We start from the raw sequence: 18,932 nt of genomic DNA, 5'->3' as shown, positions 1-18,932 counted from the left end.
AAAAGCAGTGTAGGATCGGCGAGTGTAATGGAGGCAAGTCGGGCCAGGGGAGCGGGATTCAAACAGCTTTCGGGGGCAGAGATGCGGGAGAAAAGGGAGAAGGGTTTATGTTTCCGGTGTGATGAACCTTATCACCGGGACCATCGGTGTAAGAATAAGCAATTGAAAATGCTAATTCTAGAAGATGATGAAGACAGTGAAGGAGAGGGACAGGAAGAACCAAGACTGGAAGAATTCTTGGCATTGCAACTCTCCCTGTGTTCAATGGCGGGGTTAACGTCGGCTAAATCTTGGGAAGGTAGCAGGCAAGGTGGAATCCGAGGGGGTGGTAGTGCTCATTGATTGTGGAGCCTCTCATAGCTTCCTTTTACAGGATTTGGTTCAGAGGTTGCATTTAGCCATAGAAGACACTCCCACCTATGTAGTGGAAGTGGGTGATGGCCACAGAATTAGGGGTCGTGGGAAATGCACGGGAGTGAAATTGTATGTACAGGAGTTGGAGGTGGTCCAGGAATTCTATCTTTTCGGATTAAAGGGGGTGGATGTAGTCCTCGGGTTAGATTGGCTTGCTAGCTTGGGGGAGGTGAAAGCCGATTTTGGTCGGTTGGAGTTAACGTTGAAAAAAAAGGGGGTGGTGTACAAAATCCGGGGGGACTCGGCTTTAACAAAAACACTGCTGTCTTTTGGTGCCATGATGCAGGTGCTTAAGGAAGAAGGGGAAGGCCTGGTCTTGCATTATGAGGACACAGATGAGTCCAGAAGTCGGGATCAACCAATTCTGTCCGTGGTGGAGGGCGTGTTGCAGGAGTTCGCGGGAATTTTTGTTGATCCGCAAGGTCTGCCACCAAAACGGAGACACGATCACGCCATTCATCTAAAGGAGGGTGCAGATATTCCAAACATTTGTCCTTACAAATACCCCCACTATCAGAAGACCGAGATTGAGAGGTTGGTGTCGGAAATGCTACAGGCGGGAGTTATTAGACCAAGTGTAAGTCCCTATGCTAGTCCGATTATCTTGGTCAAGAAGAAGGATGGAGGCTGGAGGTTCTGTGTTGATTACCGGTCTCTAAACAAGGTGACTATTCCAAATAAATTTCCTATTCCCATCATCAAGGAGTTGTTGGATGAATTAGGGGGTGCTCATATTTTTTCCAAACTAGATTTGAAGTCGGGGTACCATCAGATTCGGATGCGTGAGGAGGATGTAGAAAAGACGGCTTTCCGAACACACGAAGGGCATTATGAGTTCCTGGTAATGCCTTTCGGTCTCACCAATGCACCTTCCACTTTTCAAGCTCTCATGAATGAGGTGCTCAAACCTTTCTTGCGGAGGTTTGTATTGGTTTTCTTCGATGACATCTTAGTTTTCAGCACTGACATGATTACTCATGTGGGGCATTTACGGCAAGTGCTGGAGCTCATGCAGAAGCATTGTCTCAAAGCCAACAGGAAGAAATGTATGTTCGGGCAGGAGAGGTTGGAGTATTTGGGGCACATTATTTCAGGGAAGGGAGTAGAGGCTGATCAAGCCAAGGTGGAGGCAATGAGTTCTTGGCCCGTTCCTAAAGATATCAAAGGGTTGAGGGGCTTTCTGGGTCTCACCGGATATTATAGGAGATTTGTCCGTGACTATGGTAAAATGGCCAAACCACTCACTGATTTGTTGAAAAAAGATGCTTTCAAGTGGAGTGTCCAGGCCACGGAAGCTTTTGAAGTATTAAAGAGAGCAATGACTGATTTGCCTCTTTTGGCAGTGCCGGATTTTTCGCAGGTATTTACGGTGGAAACTGACGCATCTAGCAAAGGGTTGGGGGCGGTGCTCATGCAGTCGGGTAGACCGCTAGCCTTCTGGAGTCAAGGGTTGTCGGTGAGAGCCCAACAGAAATCAGTCTATGAGAGGGAATTGATGGCTTTGGTGCAGGCAGTACAGAGATGGAGACATTATTTGTTAGGAAGGCACTTCATTGTTAAAACAGATCAGCGGAGTTTAAAATTTCTGAATGACCAGAGGTTATTCACGGCAGAACAGTTTAAGTGGGTCGTGAAGTTGATAGGGATGGACTTTGAGATACAGTTCAAACCGGGTCGAGAAAATACGGTTGCTGATGCCTTATCCCGAAGAGAAATGTATGCCGCCGTTTCCTTGGTGTCCTTAGCAGATACAGAAGTTTGGACACAAGAGGTGGAACAAGATCCGAAGTGGAAACAGATGATACAAGACTTGATCATAGCACCTCACTCTCATGCCGGATTTGAGTTTAAAAAGGGCTTATTGTTGTATAAAGGGAAGTTAGTAATTTCCCGACATTCAACCCGCATTCCCTTGATTTTGAAGGAGTGCCATGAGACTCCTATGCGGGGACACTCGGGGTTTTTTCGGACTTACAAACGGGTGGCCAGTTGCTTGTTCTGGTATGGCATGAAAAAAGATGTTAAGGCATTTGTGGCGGAATGTGATGTCTGTCAGAGGCAGAAGTATTCTACACTGACCCCAGGGGGATTGTTGCAACCGCTCCCGATTCCATCGCAGGTTTGGATGGATATTTCGATGGATTTTGTGGGAGGTTTGCCCAGAGTGGGAGGGAAGGATACTATGTTCATGGTGGTGGATAGGTTGACAAAGTATGCCCACTTTTATGCTCTCGGACATCCCTATACAGCTAAGGAGGTAGCCGCGGTGTTTGTCCATGAGGTGGTCAAGCTGCATGGTTTTCCTTCTTCCATAGTATCGGATCGGGACCCTATTTTTTTAAGCACCTTCTGGAAGGAGTTGTTCAGGTTGGCAGGTACGCAGCTCAAACTTAGTACTTCCTATCATCCGCAGACCGATGGACAAACCGAGGTGGTCAACCGATGCCTTGAGAATTACCTTCGGTGCTTTGTGGGCCCTAAACCCTCCAGGTGGCTTAAGTGGTTGTCTTGGGCAGAGTTCTGGTACAATTCTACGTTCCATAGTGCAGCGGGAATGACTCCCTTTCGGGCTCTTTACGGGCGGGATTCCCCCATGTTGATTAAGGCAGCCGACTTTCCATCCAAAGTGGAAGAGGTGAATCAGATGATTCAGCAGCGGGATGCAATTTTGACCGAGCTCAAGGATAACTTGTTGAGAGCTCAAGATCAGATGAAGAAATATGGGGACAAGAGTAGAAGGCAGGTGGAGTTTCAGGAGGGAGACTGGGTGTATTTAAAGATTCAGCCGTATAAGCTGAAGTCTTTGGCAGCAAGGCTGTGTATGAAGTTAGCCCCCCGATTTTATGGCCCATATCAAGTGATAGGAAAGGTGGGGACAGTAGCCTATAAGCTTGAGCTGCCGAACTACTCCAAAATACATCCGGTTTTTCATGTGTCATTGCTGAAAAAGGCGCTTAAACCCAACCAATGTCCACAGCCTCTACCTCCAATGTTGAATGAGGAATATGAGTTGGACGTGCAGCCGGAAGATGTGGTGGGCTGTCGAGAGTTGCAACACGGTCAGGTTGAGGTGTTGGTGAAGTGGTCACAACTGCCAGAATGTAATAATTCCTGGGAGCTAGCGGCCGTTTTGCAGGAGAAATTTCCTTCCTTTCCCCTTGAGGACAAGGTGGCTCTTTTAGGGGGGGGGGGGTATTGATAGGGGTCGGGGTAGTAATAGACCCCCTATTACACAGGTGTACACTAGGAGGAAGAAAAGAATAACTAACTAGCTATAAATAGTAGTTAGGAAGTGTAATAACTCACTTTTGGAGATTTGGAAAATTGAACTGATTTAGGAATCAGTTAGGCGGTTACTTTTCTCTCTTGCATTCTTCAATCTTGTATACACATTTTCTGGAATTAATACTCATCTCCGATCAAGATCACATTGATCTTGCTTCGATTTCTTCTTCAATTTCTACTTTGTTCTTCAATTCTGAACCAGTGTTTATCAAAGAGAGTATAAGAGGTGATGTGAACAATAAGTCACCTCCTCTAACTAACTACTTCTGTTACAATAGAAACAAAACAGAAAACTATAAAACTGATTCGGTAAAACAAATTACTTGAATCAGTTCTAAAACAAGAAGATTAAGACTTTAAGTCTTATACTCTAATATACCCCCCTGAAACTTAGGATGACTGATTAGAGATGCTAAATCAGTCACTTTAAGTTGTTTCCTCTGTAATAGAAACCTTGCAGTGGCCAAAGGTTTGGTAAGAACATCTGCTGTTTGAAACTCAGATGAAATATGTTTAATTAGGAGAGTTTTGGTCTGAATTTTGTCTCTCACAAAGAAGAGATCAAGCTCTATGTGCTTGGTTTTGTTGTGGAGAATAGGATTATGTGCCATAGTTACTGTACTCAGATTATCACACAAAATCAGAGGAGTTTGATGAGGAATATTGAGTTCTGAAAGAAGAGACTCAACCCAAATCATCTCCTGAGCAGCTAGGGCAAGACTCCTGTATTCAGCCTCTGTGCTGGATCTGGACACAGTCTGTTGCTTCTTTGACCACCATATTGTGACATTAGGTTCCATAAAAAGGCAGGCCCCTGAGATGGACTTCCTATCATCAGGATCAGTGGCCCAATCTGCATCACATAGGCATGTAAGAGTAATAGGAAGAGAGGAAGCAGCAAATGTTGACTTGAGATGAAGGCCATATGTAATTGTCCCTTTAAGATACCTAAGTATTCTTTTGACTGCCACCCAATGCTGATCCAGAGGATTACTCATGTACTGGCAAACTTTATTGACACTAAAAGCCAAATCAGGTCTAGTAATAGTTGCATACTGGAGAGCACCAACAACTGACAGTGAGGGATTATCAAAGGTTTTTGTTCCAGTTTTAGAAAGCTTGCAAGTGTTAGACATAGGATTAATACTAGGCTTATAAGCAAATCTTTTGCATACTTGCTTTGAGAGAGGAAGAGAGAGCCATCTGGAAGATGCTTTACCTCAATGCCTAGAAAGTAATCCAACTTTCCTAGATTTTTGAGAGCAAAACTAGAAATGAGTTTGTTGATTAGATGAGAAACTTCTGAACTAGATGAGCCAGTGATGATGATATCATCTACATATACCAAAACAAACATCTGTTGGGACCCAAAGATGAACAAGGAGTTATCACATCTGCTAATTGTAAACTCTAGTTGCATAAGAGTACTCTTGAGTTTCTCAAACTACTGCCTAAGAGCTTGTTTGAGTCCATATAAAGCTTTATGTAGCTTGCATACAATGGTTTTCTGTCCAACATGAAATCCAGCAGGGTGAGTCATATAAACTTCTTCATTCAACACTCCATTTAGAAAAGCATTGTTTATATCTAGCTGTTGAATAGCCCAACCATAGGTTACTACCAATGTGAGCACAATTCTAATAGTAACAGGTTTGACTACAGGTGAAAAGGTTTCATTGTAGTCAATTCCTTGTTGTTGATGATACCCCTTAGCAACCAACCTGGCTTTATATCTGTTGACTGAGCCATCAGGGTTTTCTTTGACTCTGAAAACCCACTTACACCCAATTGCCTTCTTATGAGGTGGAAGAGGAACTAGGGACCAAGTTCCTAACTTAAGAAGAACATCATATTCTTCTTGCATTGAATTTTTCCAAATGAGACTAAGAAGGGCTTCTTTTGTAGTTGAGGGTTCTGTGTGAGCAAGAAACAAACTGGCTAGACTAGGCATAAGAGATTTATTAATACCTGACTTTGACCTAGTAACCATAGGGCGAGTGGAAGAGGGAACATTAGGTAATGGATGAGAAGAAGTTGTAGTATTTAAAGGCAGGGAGGAATCTGACTCATATGTGGGAGAATTAGACAAAGAAGAATCTGAAATAGGAGAAAGAGATATTTGACAGTTGACCATTAATTTGAAGACTGGACATACTTGAAGACTGACCACTAGTGTTATGTGTTTGACCTGGACAGATATTAGGAGAACCAAAGGAAGATCCAGTGATGATAGAAGGACTAGAACTAGGGTTGAAGGAATTGGAAGAAGATTGATGTGTAGGATTTGAATTTTGGAATGGAAAAACATATTCATTGAATGTGACATCTTTAGAAATGTATAACCTTCCTTCCTTGGACATACACTTGTATCCTTTGTGAACTGAGGAATACCCTAAAAAGGTGCATTCAGTGGACCTATATTGAAGTTTGTGAGTATTGTAGGGTCTTAGTAAGGGAAAGCAAACACACCCAAACACTCTCAGAACACTATAATCAGGCACTTTGTCATTCAGTAAAAAGAAAGGTGAGTTGTTATTTAAGGTAGGAGAAGGAAGTCTGTTGATTAAGAAAACAATAGTAGTGAAAGCATATTCCCAGAATGTTAAAGGTAGACTAGCATGAGCTAGTAGGGTTAGGCCAGTTTCAATTAGTTAGTTAGGGAAGCATTACAAAAGAGGAGAGTATAAGAGGTGATGTGAACAATAAGTCACCTCCTCTAACTAACTAATTCTGTTACAATAGAAACAAAACAGAAAACTATAAAACTGATTCAGTAAAACAGATTACCTGAATCAGTTCTAAAACAAAAGGATAAAGACTTTAAGTCTTATACTCTAATATCGTGTTTGGTTTTGATTTTGATATACTCAAGTTTTATATGGTTTAGTAAAGTGTATAGTGTGTGTAATGGGCTTCTAAATTCTCATATATTTAGTTTTGGTTATTACCCTGAAATTATATTTTAAAGTGTCAACATGTGACACTGTGGTTGACTATGTTGCATTAGTACTTCAAAGAAGGTGGCATAACTGATACTAGTACTCTTGGTAACTCTTTTAGTGTGGATTGTTTCAAAACTATGTTATTTTGGGCTGAAACTACAGATTTTTTCATTTTTTCTTGTTAGCCACATACTAATACTGAATCTGAGTCACACAATTAGTTTTCTGTCCACATCTAGTTGGTTTTGAGTCTCAATCCATCATCCTGAGAAAGCTCATTTGCTATCCCAAAAAGTATGTCACTCCATGTGCCAATTGTTGTGATTGGTTGAAAAAAATGTATTGAAGTTAAAAATTCAATAATTAAGTATTTTTCTGATCAATCATAACAAGTGGCACACTTTTTGGGACTGAAGATGGGCTCCCCATCCTGAGACTCTTGCATCCTCTTCTAGTGCCAACTTTGATCATTTGTACATAATTATATTGGCGTACCAACACGTTAGATTTTTAGAAAATGATGTTTCTCATACCCGTGTCTGTATCAGGTACCGGTACTGTACCTGTTTTCATGCAACGTAGGTGGTTGACATACTTAAGTTATAAATGATATCTAATTTTCCTTACAGGCTCTGATAAAGTCAACTAGCAGACTTAGAGATTCATTACTTCCAAAAGATGAACCGAAGTTGGCAGTACCCCTCTTATTGCTTATTGCCCAGTATCGTTCTCTGTAAGTTCAAAAACTCATTAATGCTATAAAACAAATGCTAAAGATCCCATTATCAAGATTTATTATTTTTGCAGGGTTCTCATCAATGCAGATGCACCCTACATTAAGATGCTTAGCGAGCAGTTCGATAGAAGCCATGGAACTCTTCTTCAATATGTCGAATTTCTTTGCAATGCAGTTACGCCAGCAATAAACTATGGTGTCCTTATTCCCTCGCTCAATGACCTGGTCCACCTTTACCACCTGGACCCTGAGGTTTGTGTTCATCTTATAATCTTCCTAACTCATGATAATTGCTGCTTGGTTTTCTCACCATCTCTATTCCTCTCTTCCTTTTGTTTGCTTCATTTATGATACAATGTTCTTTCCTTGAACCTGCTTTTAGTGCTTTTTTTTGTCCTGGACATAGGTTGCTTTCTTGATATATCGCCCTGTGATGAGGCTTTTCAAGTCTCAGAGGACTCCTGTTGTTTGCTGGCCCTTGGATGATAAAAATTCTGCAAGTGATGCATCTACAAACATTGAGTCTGACCCTGCAGATTATTCTTGCAGTATGGTTCTAGATCTTGGTTCTGCTCAAAATCCTTCAAGGTTATAATCCGAACCTTTTGCCCCCTAGTTCCTCAACTTTCCCTCGAGGCTTTGACATAAACTGTGATTAGTGTTGAAGTCTCCTTGCTGTCGCGATCTGATATGCAATATGTATTTCTGCATTTTTGTGGATTAGTATTTAGCATTTATTTACTATGTGCAGCTGGTCATATCTTCTTGATACTGTTAAAACCATGTTGCCTTCAAAAGCATGGAATAGCCTATCTCCTGATCTTTATGCAACATTTTGGGGTCTCACATTATATGATCTGTATGTTCCAAGAAAGCGTTATGAGTCTGAAATAACCAAGCTGCATGCTAACCTCAAGTCTTTGGAGGAGCTTACAGATAATTCTAGCTCAGCAATCACCAAGAGGAAGAAAGAAAAGGAAAGAGTTCAAGAATCCCTTGATCATCTTATAAATGAACTTGATAAACATGAAGAGCATGTTGCATCTGTTCGTAGACGCCTTTCTCATGAAAAGGACAAATGGTTAAGTTCCTGTCCGGATACCTTGAAGATCAACATGGAGTTTCTTCAGCGTTGTATATTTCCGCGCTGTACTTTCAGCATGCCAGATGCTGTTTATTGTGCTATGTTTGTGCACACACTTCATTCCCTTGGAACCCCCTTTTTTAATACAGTCAACCACATAGATGTTCTGATTTGTAAGACCTTACAACCAATGATATGCTGCTGCACTGAATACGAAGCAGGCAGGCTTGGCAGGTTTCTGTATGAAACTTTGAAGATTGCTTACTATTGGAAGGTAATTAATTATTACTTTTTGTTTGTTTCTTTAATTTTTGTTTTTGATATTGTTATTTGCTTGTCAGGTTTCAGTTATTTGTTTCTAACTCCTTCATTATTTTCAGAGTGATGAATCTATTTATGAACGTGAGTGTGGAAACATGCCAGGCTTTGCTGTTTATTATAGATATCCAAACAGCCAACGAGTTACATATGGACAGTTCATTAAGGCAAGTGTATGCTAGGTTTAAAAATTTGAGGGTTTTGTAATTGGCTATGGATTTTTTGAAGGCTTTATCTTGTTTCTTTCTGCTCTATGTTACTAGTCTACAGAAGTCAGAAGATGAAATAAAGTTTTTTGAACCCTTTTTTTATTTTTGGCTGATAGGTACACTGGAAGTGGATTCATAGAATCACACGGTTACTGATTCAGTGTTTGGAATCTAGTGAATACATGGAAATCAGAAATGCTCTGATAATGTTGACAAAAATATCTGGCGTTTTCCCTGTTACTCGGAAGAGTGGGATCAACCTTGAAAAGCGGGTAAGTGATCCTTACAGTAATAGGAAGAGTGCAGTTTCCTTTTCTTTTCCTTTTTTTTTTACTAATTTTATATTCCATGCAGGTAGCTAAGATTAAAAGTGATGAAAGAGAGGATCTTAAGGTGTTGGCAACTGGTGTTGCAGCAGCATTAGCTGCTAGGAAGGTATATTTTTATCCTCAGTCACAAGGTTAGTTGTATTCTGTTTTAGCAATTAACTCTCTTCCAATATGCAGCCTTCTTGGGTTAACGATGAAGAATTTGGTATGGGTTTTCTTGAGTTGAAGCCTACACAATCCATTACTAAATCCTTGGCTGGAGCATCTGTACAAAGTGGGATGGGTCTTGGTGTTTCTCAAGCTGAATATTCCAGCGACAAGCATTTGGACTCTGGAAACACTGTCAAAGAGCAGATAGTAAGACCAAAAACTGGAGACAGCAAGTCAGAAAGAAGTGAACGCACTGCTGTAACCAAATCTGAATCTGTCCTAGTAAAACTCAAGGGTAGTTCAATGGTGAATGGATTGGATGCTCAATCATCCTTACCCTCATCTTCTGTAAAAACTGGAGTTTCAAAATCTACGGAAAACCAAAAGCAAGCAGAAGAATCCATAAATAGAGCATCGGATGAACATGTGACAAGAGCTGCTGAGGTTGTATTTAATATCTCAGTTGTTCTGTTCAATTTAGCTTTTTTCATTTGTATCATGGGCTACTTGCATAGTCCAATTTGGATCACTCATTTTTTTAACTGGTTATTACCTCAGCTTACTACTTGAGTTGTTGGTGAAGGAAAACAGCTAAATAAGTTGGTCTGAAGAGTTAAAGAACTTCATATAATTCATACTAAGAATAGTAGATTTCAATCATAAACGTTGGTTAAGAAGAATTAGTAGTTAATTATTGTACTATATTTTTGTTTATGCAGTAAATTAGAATGGTGCCCTTCAAAAGTTAAGTGCCAAACGTATTAGTATTAGATAGACTTACCCTCTTGGTTTATCTATTTTTCCTTGAGAATGTAACTTGATTATTGTTCTTTTTGGGCAGTTCCTTATATTGAGTGTGGTGTGATTTTTGCATGGTACTTTTCCTACTAGTCCTAGATTATTATAACTATAGTGGAAAACTGAGGTATATCTGACATTTTTGTGTTTTTCTCTATCTTCTATACTCGCCATGGCTACAAGAGCTTTGCATGAGTGTATATTTTTAACTGGTTCAGGAAAGTGGGAGGGTTAAGCTTGAATGTGCTAGGGTAGGCTTCTTAAATGGATATTGGGTATATGAATACTGTTGGCTTGGAATTTTTGAAATAAAACTCTAGTCGAATTTTATTATTGATGGTCTCTAGGGAAAAAGCAAGCGCCAATGAGCACTCTTGACATCTGGATTTTTTTATACTGTGTGGCAAGAAAATCAGGCATGACAGTTAACAAATTGAAGGAAAAGAAGTCCAGAAAATAATGTGAACATTAGAAAGGACCCTATATCATCCAAATGATATAACCCCAAGTTTTTTTCTCAAAAGAAAGTACGGTTAGAAAGTCCCAAGCCCTAATATATCCCATGGCTTGGGACTGCATAAACTAATGATTGATATTGAAATAATAGAACATCTCTATGCTCAGGGTATATTGTTAATCCATAAAATAATGAAGCCTTTGCTAAACCTAATTGTTTTAAGCAATTATAGTCTGTTAAATTATACAGAGTAATACACAATGTCCAAATTTCCTAAGTAGACCAAAATACTAAAATATTCTATTCTCTAGGTGCAGGTGCCTGCACTGCATTACTAATATTCGAAAAAAATAGTGTTGTATCATTCATCATGGTGGAAACCTTCTCCGCAAGTCATTAGTTACTTCTGGTGCTTCTGTCTTAAGGTTGCATTGGAATGTTGTTTCTCCCCCGCCCCTGTCCCATTTGTTTCTTCTGTGTTACTGTTGTTTTTTCTTCTTAACTCATAATAATTTGGCTACCCTTCTTTCAGTCAAGGAATTCTGCAAAACGCTCAGGGCCTGCTGGCTCAGTTTCGAAGCCCTCAAAACAAGATCTTGCAAAAGAGGATGGTAGATCCGGAAAGGCTGTTGCTAGAACTTCTGGATCGTCGAGCAGTGACAGGGATCCACAAACCCAGGCATCCAATGGAAGACAAACTGGAACTACAAATGTATCTTCTTTAGTCAATGCTAATGGTAGCACTGTTGCAGGTTCTACAAAAAGCTCAGCTCCATCAGCAAAGATGGATGGTCCTGGTAGCGAATCAAAGGTAGAGGTTGGAGCTGCCAAGTATTTTGATGTTAGGACTTCTGTGGTTAAGGATGACAGAAATGATGCAGCTGACTTACCGAGAGGATCCTCTTCTCGTGTTGTTCATTCCGGGGGGCCTGACATGACAGTTCTTACTTATAAGTCTAGTGATAAAGTTCAGAAGAGAGCTGAATCTGCTGAAGGACCGGATAGACTTGGTAAACGACGGAAAGGAGAAGTAGATCTAAGAGATGTAGAGGGTGAAGTTCGATTCACTGAAAGAGAGAAGCTGGTGGATCCCCGATTGGCTGATGACAGGTCAGGGTCTGATGAACTTGGGGTGTATAGGACAGGTCCATTGGAAAGGCCAAAGGAAAAGGGCAATGAAAGATATGAAAGGGAACATAGAGAAAGATTGGATCGTCTGGATAAGTCTCATGGGGATGATTTCATTGCAGAAAAATCTAGGGATAGGTCAATAGAAAGATATGGAAGAGAAAGGTCTCTTGAGAGGGGTAGCGATAGGAATTTCAATAGAGCCCCTGATAAGGCTAAGGATGAAAGAATCAAGGATGATAGAAGTAAGTTACGATACAATGATACACCTGTAGAAAAGTCTCATGTCGATGAGCGCTTCCATAGGAAAAGCTTGCCTCCGCCACCTCCTTTACCTCCCAATATGTTCCCACAATCTGTTGATGCGAATAGGCGTGATGAAGATGCTGATAGGAGGTATGGAGCTACAAGACATTCTCAGAGGCTTTCTCCTAGGCATGAAGAAAAAGAACGAAGGCGGTCTGAAGAAATTGTGGTTTCTCATGATGATGCCAAGCGCAGAAAAGAAGATGATTTTCGAGATCGAAAACGTGAGGAACGAGATGAATTGTCAATGAGGGTATGAATCAATATTGTGAATTAGTTTCTCGCATACTGCATGATCTGCTGCTACTGAGGATATGTATTTTGTGAACAAAATGCAATTTGATTTTTGTCGTATGGTACTTTTTAAGCTTGGGTGTTAAATGAACTATTTCTCTTTATGTGTGTGATATTGAGTATCTTCAAGTTGGAAAGCATCATTTGTGAAAAAACTAGCAGCATAAATATTAAACTGCCATAGAGGGTGAGCCTCAACGCAATGGTAAGGTTGCTGCTTCGTGACCAAGAGGTCACAGGTTCAAATCCTGGAAACAGCCTCCCCTCTTGCGGAGGTAAGGTTGCGTGCATATACTCCCTACAGACCAAGTTAGGTGGTAGTCTCTGCATTGGGTCGCCCTTTTAATTATTAAATTGTCATACAATATCAGGGTTTGATGGTTAAAGTATGTTTTGAGTAGTAGTTATCGTAAGAGTATCTATCTTTTGATCTTAGTATTTTAGGTTAATATTGATGTCTACGGTTTGATTTCTTTGTGATTTATGCTGTTACGGTTTTACTTGGTTACACTTATTGGAATTGGCTCTAAGAATTTGGGTTTGGATTTTCATACTATTCCAAATCTTTTATTGTGTTTTACATAGTTGTGCCTGTCATCATGTATGACTCTCTTCTGTTTGATTGAGTACAAATGGACAGATATTGAGGCTATTGTCATTTTTCTTTTGTTAAGCTGTGTTTTGGTTCTTTTATGTAGGTGGACGAGAGGGAAAGGGACAGGGAAAGAGAAAAAGGAAACATTTTAAAGGAAGAATTGGACTTAAATGCTGCATCCAAGAGGCGTAAACTTAAGAGGGAGCATCTACCAGCAATTGAACCTGGGGAGTATTCACCGGCAACCCCTCAACCTCCTGCCCAGGGTGGTATTGGTATGTCTCAAGCATATGATGGAAGAGACAGGGGAGACAAAAAGGGACCCATGATCCAGCATATAAGTTTCAATGATGAACCTGGTCTCAGGATTGCCAGCAAGCTGAATCGTCGTGATTCTGATTCGTATCCTTAACTGCATAAGCTTAAGCTTGTAGACATACTTTTTATTTTCTTGTTACATGATTGAAGTAAGGAAACATGTACAGTTGTTGCTTAGTGACTATGAGGTCACGAGTTCAAATTCTGGAAATAATCTCTTCGCTTGTGGGGTAAGACTACATACATCTATATCTACTTTCCTTAGACCTTACTAAGTGGGAGCCTTTTTTGGGCTGCCCTTTTTATATCATTGAAGGAAGGAAGCTGACATATGAAATCATTGGTAGATAAGTCACTTAAATATTCATGCATGCTATGATATTATATAAATGCTTATTTGCTCTGCATGCTTTTCATTCACTTCCTTTCATGCCTTCTGTCAAAATAGATGTTTTTGTTGCATGTAAGGTTTCCATTAAATTTTGTGTGTGCTGTTGTGCCCTTAATTTTGTATTAGCATGTATGACCGAGAATGGGATGATGAGAAGAGACAAAGGGCTGATCAAAAGAGAAGGCACAGGAAGTAACCACATCAAAGGAGGATTTCACAATTAAACCTTTTGGAAGGTTCTCCATTTCTTGAAGGTGTTGTAATGCTTACTTTGTGCATTTGAGTACACAGCAGTGATAGGCTCAAAACACTTTTAATGTTACCCTCTCATTTTCTGGTAACTTATATACCAATTTTTCAGCTGTTCAAATATTTTTTGTTGTTTTTCTCAAGTCATTGAGAAGAAATTATGAATTGACTTGTACACTTGTATATAATGTTGTATACTCTGTGTATGAACCTTCACTTTAATGAATAGTCAAGCCAAGGAAACATGAATTTCAGCAACCCCCATTTTTGTGGAGTTGTTTTATTCATGTGAAAAACAATAAAAGAAAATGGTGAGTTTTATGGCCCAAAATAACTTTGTAGTGGAGTTTTGGTTCATTTCATGTTTGGTAGCTTCGATCGATTGGAGAAATTGTTTCAAAATAAAAAAGGCTTCATTTCTCTAAGGTTTTCACTTTCCACATACACGCCTATATTTCTTATTTTATCAAATATACTAAGTTAAAAATATCCACGCCTATATTTCTTATTTATCAAATATATTAAGTTCAAAATATCCATATGGCTTGACTTTCGATTGACTACTTAGGTTATTACTTAGTTTTTAGAGTAACTATTTATTTTAGTCTCGTTTGTTTTTCGAACTTCTCAAATTTGGTCCTTCAAAATTTGAAAAACTCAAAATGGTTTATGAAAATTTTGACCCATGTTTGAAAATTTTAGGGATCATTTTGAGTTTTTCAATTTTTGAGAGATCAAAATAATAAGGTCGAAAAATATGAGATTACAATTTTTTACTCTAATTTTTATTCATGATTTGGAAAATCTTATAATTTAGGTTTTAGATGTGCTTTGAATGGAGCTAGACTAGATGGTTTAACTGACAAATAATAATCATCGTTTGAACAACATAAATAATAGCCCCTGTTTGATTAGCTAATCCTGGTTTGGATTATGTAAATCTCATTTCAGCAAGTTCAATTGAGATAGTGCTAACTCGATTAAGTCATACAAGATATCAAATTATTTGTCGTCAAAATAGTATAAAAAGGTTGTCCAATCCATATGGGTTTAAGGGTATTTTGCTGTTTAATTATTCCAAGTAAAAAAATTGAGGTTAAGATTCTATTGTTTTAAATCATGTGGAATATATGATAAAACGTTTTGGATTAGGTTTTACAATTTAACCCAATTGTACCAAACTAATTCAACATGCAAAATCTAATTAAGCAACGATTCCTTCAAATTTAACATTATTAGTGTCATGAGTAAATCAATAACTTATTTCTTTAATTATCAATTCCTCCAAGGATTTACAAAGTGATTTATGATAAGCTTAGATGTTAAAATGAAATATCAAACAACTCTATTCCTAGAAGTTATATCTAAAACTGAATTTCAGTTCATATCACTATCAAACATGACTTAATATTTAATGAACCAAATCTAATATGTCTGATTGACATAAAAACTTTATGCAACTTGATATTAAACATGTCAATTTTTGTTAGAAAAGCTTAATTATAGCTTAAGGAAGAAATTCGAGAGAGAGAAAAGAGAAATGAAAATGATTTTGTTTATTTAATTATTAGTTACAATGTAATAACTCATCCATATATATAGGAGCTCGAATAAAACAAGAGAAAAAATAATAGCACTTCATAATGTGTAATCAACTCTATTCTAATATCCCCCTTGAATCCTGAGCCACCTGAATTGCTTGTCAAGCTGACCAAAAAAACCATCAGTAACTCGAAGCTTGTCTTTGAGGACAGGAAATCTAGAGGTGGAGAGAGCCTTGGTAACGACATCAACAACCTGATGTTAGAAGAAACATGTTGAACAAGAAGTTGTTTGTTGATAACTTTTTCTCTAACCCAGAAAAGATCCAACTCAATATGTTTGGTCATAGAATGTAGAACTAGATTCCTGGAGAGTAAAACAATACTCATATTGCGACATAAATGATGGGAGTAGTAGCCTAATCCCACATAACAAAGGACAAATAGTTTGCAAGCGAGATTGATCATAAGAAAAAAAGAATCATTACACCGACATTTCTTGAACTCAAAGGACAATAGAGTTCCTGCAAGCTTGTCAAACCATGCTCTAGGTGCTTGCTTAAGATCGTAAATAGCCTTGTTCAACTTACACACGAGAGTAGTATGAGCAACTCTGAACCCCTCTAGTTGTTGCATGTACACATCCTCCTCCAAAACTCCATTAAGAAAGACATTGTTAACATCAATTTGTTGAATATCCTAACCATGAGTTAGAGCTAAGGTGAGAACCTTCTAACCATGACTGGTTTCACCACTAGTGAGAATGTCTCATTATAATCAAAACTAGCTCTCTGATGAAACCTTTTAGCCACAAGTCTCACTTTATATTTATCAGTAGTACTATCAGGATGTTGTTTCACCTTGAATACTCATTTTTAGCTGATCATTCTTTAATTTGTAGTGAGATTAATCTAAAGTCTCTAATTGTAACACAATAGTTACATACAACTGGTCTAACTTAGTTATGGGGTATTTCCTTGCTTACTATCTTCCATATGGAATCTAACTAGGACTTTATCAATATAGCTATCTTATGACAATTTTAGGATACCTTCAGAATAATCACTTAGTATCTAATACCTAACACAAATGAATCATCCCAAGATATTTTATTTCAAAATTTTTTGTTACAAATATCTTGGTCTCATACAATAGTCTCAAATCACTAATGACAAGTAGTATATCAGTGACATATAATACCAAAAATAAAAATTTGCTCTCACTAAACCTATAGTATATACAATCATCGACTTTATTTTCCTCATAAGCATATGAGGTAATGACTTGATGGAACGTGTGATACTATTGACAAGAAGCATGTTTAAGATCATAGATAAATTTCTTTAATTTATATACCATAAACATTGTATGTGTAAGCGTGTGCGTTAACTCATTTTCTTGGCCTTTTTTCACTTTAAAGTTTATAAGGGGTTGTGTGACATCTATTAAGAAGGTAAATTGCAGTCTTTAAGGCTTCTTCTTACAATGACTCTGATAAGTAAAAATGATTAATCATATTTCTCATCGTATCTTGAAGAGGCCAATTTCATCATTCAATAATCCCTTTCACGTTAGGTTTACTCGACATGGTGTATATAGGAACAATTCTACGTTCAAAGAAGAAATTTGTAAAGGAATCTTAACATTGTTCTCACGACCTATCATATCTTTCATAGCATTCACACCTCAACCATATTTGATAGCCTTAATTCTTTCTAAGTTGAAGTTCAACTTCAGCCTTGAAAGAGTTGAAAACCTCCAAGGATTGTGACTTTTCGTGTATAAGATATAAGTCATTGTACCTAGAATGATCACCTATAAATGTAGTAATATTGTCTATTCCAAGAGGCCACATGTATGTATTAATTCTAAGATATTATGAGCTCTTTCCATACCTAATTTCCTTTATTTTGTTTCCCTTATGCATTAAATACAAACTTCAAAGTGTGATAAACCAAAGGGTCAACAATTTCATTTGACTCTAAATTCTTTTTTAGGATATATGACTTAAATGCTTGTGTCATAAGGTGATTGAATTCTCATTTAATTTATGTTTTGTACCATGTAAATTTGTTTGCAGTATTTCATTATTAGTACTAAAAATGGTGAGCATGTATAGATTATCAATTAAAATATAAGAACCAACAACATTTAAATTTTGATAAAGACCAACTTTATTCTATTTGAAAGAATACGAAAAACAAGTTTTTCCAAGATCGAAAAACTAATTAAATTTCGTCTAAAAGACAGTACAAAGTCTCAAATAAATCCAAGTAAAATTTAGTTCTTAAAAGTAATCTACAAGTTTTGATACCATAACTCACAAAGATATATCTTTCATCATCACTTGGTTATAAGCTTCACATGTAACCCTACATAATTATAGTTATATGAGTATTAGCACCATAATCTACTCATCGAGTATCACTAGGTACAAAAGCTTTATTAACTTTAGAACAAACTAGAATGAGAAATTCACCATTCTTAACACACTTTCTTCATGTGTCATTGCTTCTTACAAAAGTATCAAGTAAATTCATCATCGTTCTATCATTTTTTGTTTGTTAAGAATGTCCTTATGTAGCACCCTCCTTATTCTTTATTTTCTTATTCTAAGATATCATAGTCAAATGAGCACTTTTAGTCTTATGTCTCTGCGGTTTCTCTTCCTCGTGCAACTTTGTGAGATATAAGCTTATTGAGGGACTATTTGTCCTTCGAATTATAATAACTCACTTTGAATTGCCCAATGTGTGCAGGAAGTGATAATAGAATCAAGTGCACTAGCAAGTCCGCACCAAGAACACGAGTGACTTGAGTTTCGATGTGAGATTATACATCTTCATAATGTTTTATCTTTTGTTCCATTTGTTTTTATACTTCAATGAGATGAGTTTAAGCCAAAAGGTCACTCTTCTATGCCTTTTCATTTTTTGACAAAGTATTGTTCAATTTTTTGATGAAATTTCTTGCACTTTGACGCTCATACATAGAGCCCTTAAACGATTTTAGAATAGAATACTTCATGAAGATTAGACACATTAGGTTAGAGTGTTCCTATATTTCAATTTTAACATCAACAAGATTTTTCGGAGTATAAATGATTTTCATATATAAAGTGTATGATTTAAATCCATATATTATGAGAATTATCTCTATGACTTCTTCAATAACTTAAAATTTGTCTCTTTTAACATTTGGATATTATTAACTTGAGAAGAAACATTTGCATACTAGAAAAAGATATTGGATCCATAGTACAAAAAAATTAATAACATTTTCACATATAAACAAGCAAGTTATGTAGTATATACAATAAGAAATGTTTATATAATAAGCTCCAGGTATTGATGGCTATAGCTCACACTTCTTTAAATCAGCATGGCTC

The 18,932-nt window shown here is 37.7% G+C and overlaps 1 protein-coding gene across 2 annotated transcripts in view; it reads left to right on the top strand.

Annotated features, from left to right (window-relative positions):
- LOC109343546 (THO complex subunit 2-like) overlaps positions 1-14,265 on the top strand; it is a 31,279-nt gene extending 17,014 nt beyond the window's left edge. For both annotated transcript variants that reach the window (XM_019581901.1, XM_019581902.1), the window contains 11 exons: positions 7,271-7,374; positions 7,449-7,629; positions 7,784-7,965; positions 8,129-8,735; positions 8,842-8,946; positions 9,105-9,260; positions 9,343-9,423; positions 9,495-9,911; positions 11,255-12,409; positions 13,149-13,447; positions 13,881-14,265. In XM_019581901.1, the coding sequence (XP_019437446.1) occupies positions 7,271-7,374; positions 7,449-7,629; positions 7,784-7,965; positions 8,129-8,735; positions 8,842-8,946; positions 9,105-9,260; positions 9,343-9,423; positions 9,495-9,911; positions 11,255-12,409; positions 13,149-13,447; positions 13,881-13,950 (3,357 nt within the window). In that variant the 3' untranslated portion in view covers positions 13,951-14,265. The remainder of the gene's footprint in view (positions 1-7,270; positions 7,375-7,448; positions 7,630-7,783; positions 7,966-8,128; positions 8,736-8,841; positions 8,947-9,104; positions 9,261-9,342; positions 9,424-9,494; positions 9,912-11,254; positions 12,410-13,148; positions 13,448-13,880) is intronic.

The sequence above is a fragment of the Lupinus angustifolius genome, chromosome LG03 (assembly GCF_001865875.1).
Source record: "Lupinus angustifolius cultivar Tanjil chromosome LG03, LupAngTanjil_v1.0, whole genome shotgun sequence".
Taxonomy (NCBI): Eukaryota; Viridiplantae; Streptophyta; class Magnoliopsida; order Fabales; family Fabaceae; genus Lupinus; species Lupinus angustifolius.
The sequence above is the reverse complement of the archived record's forward strand: the minus strand, read 5'-3'. Positions and strand labels throughout refer to the sequence as shown.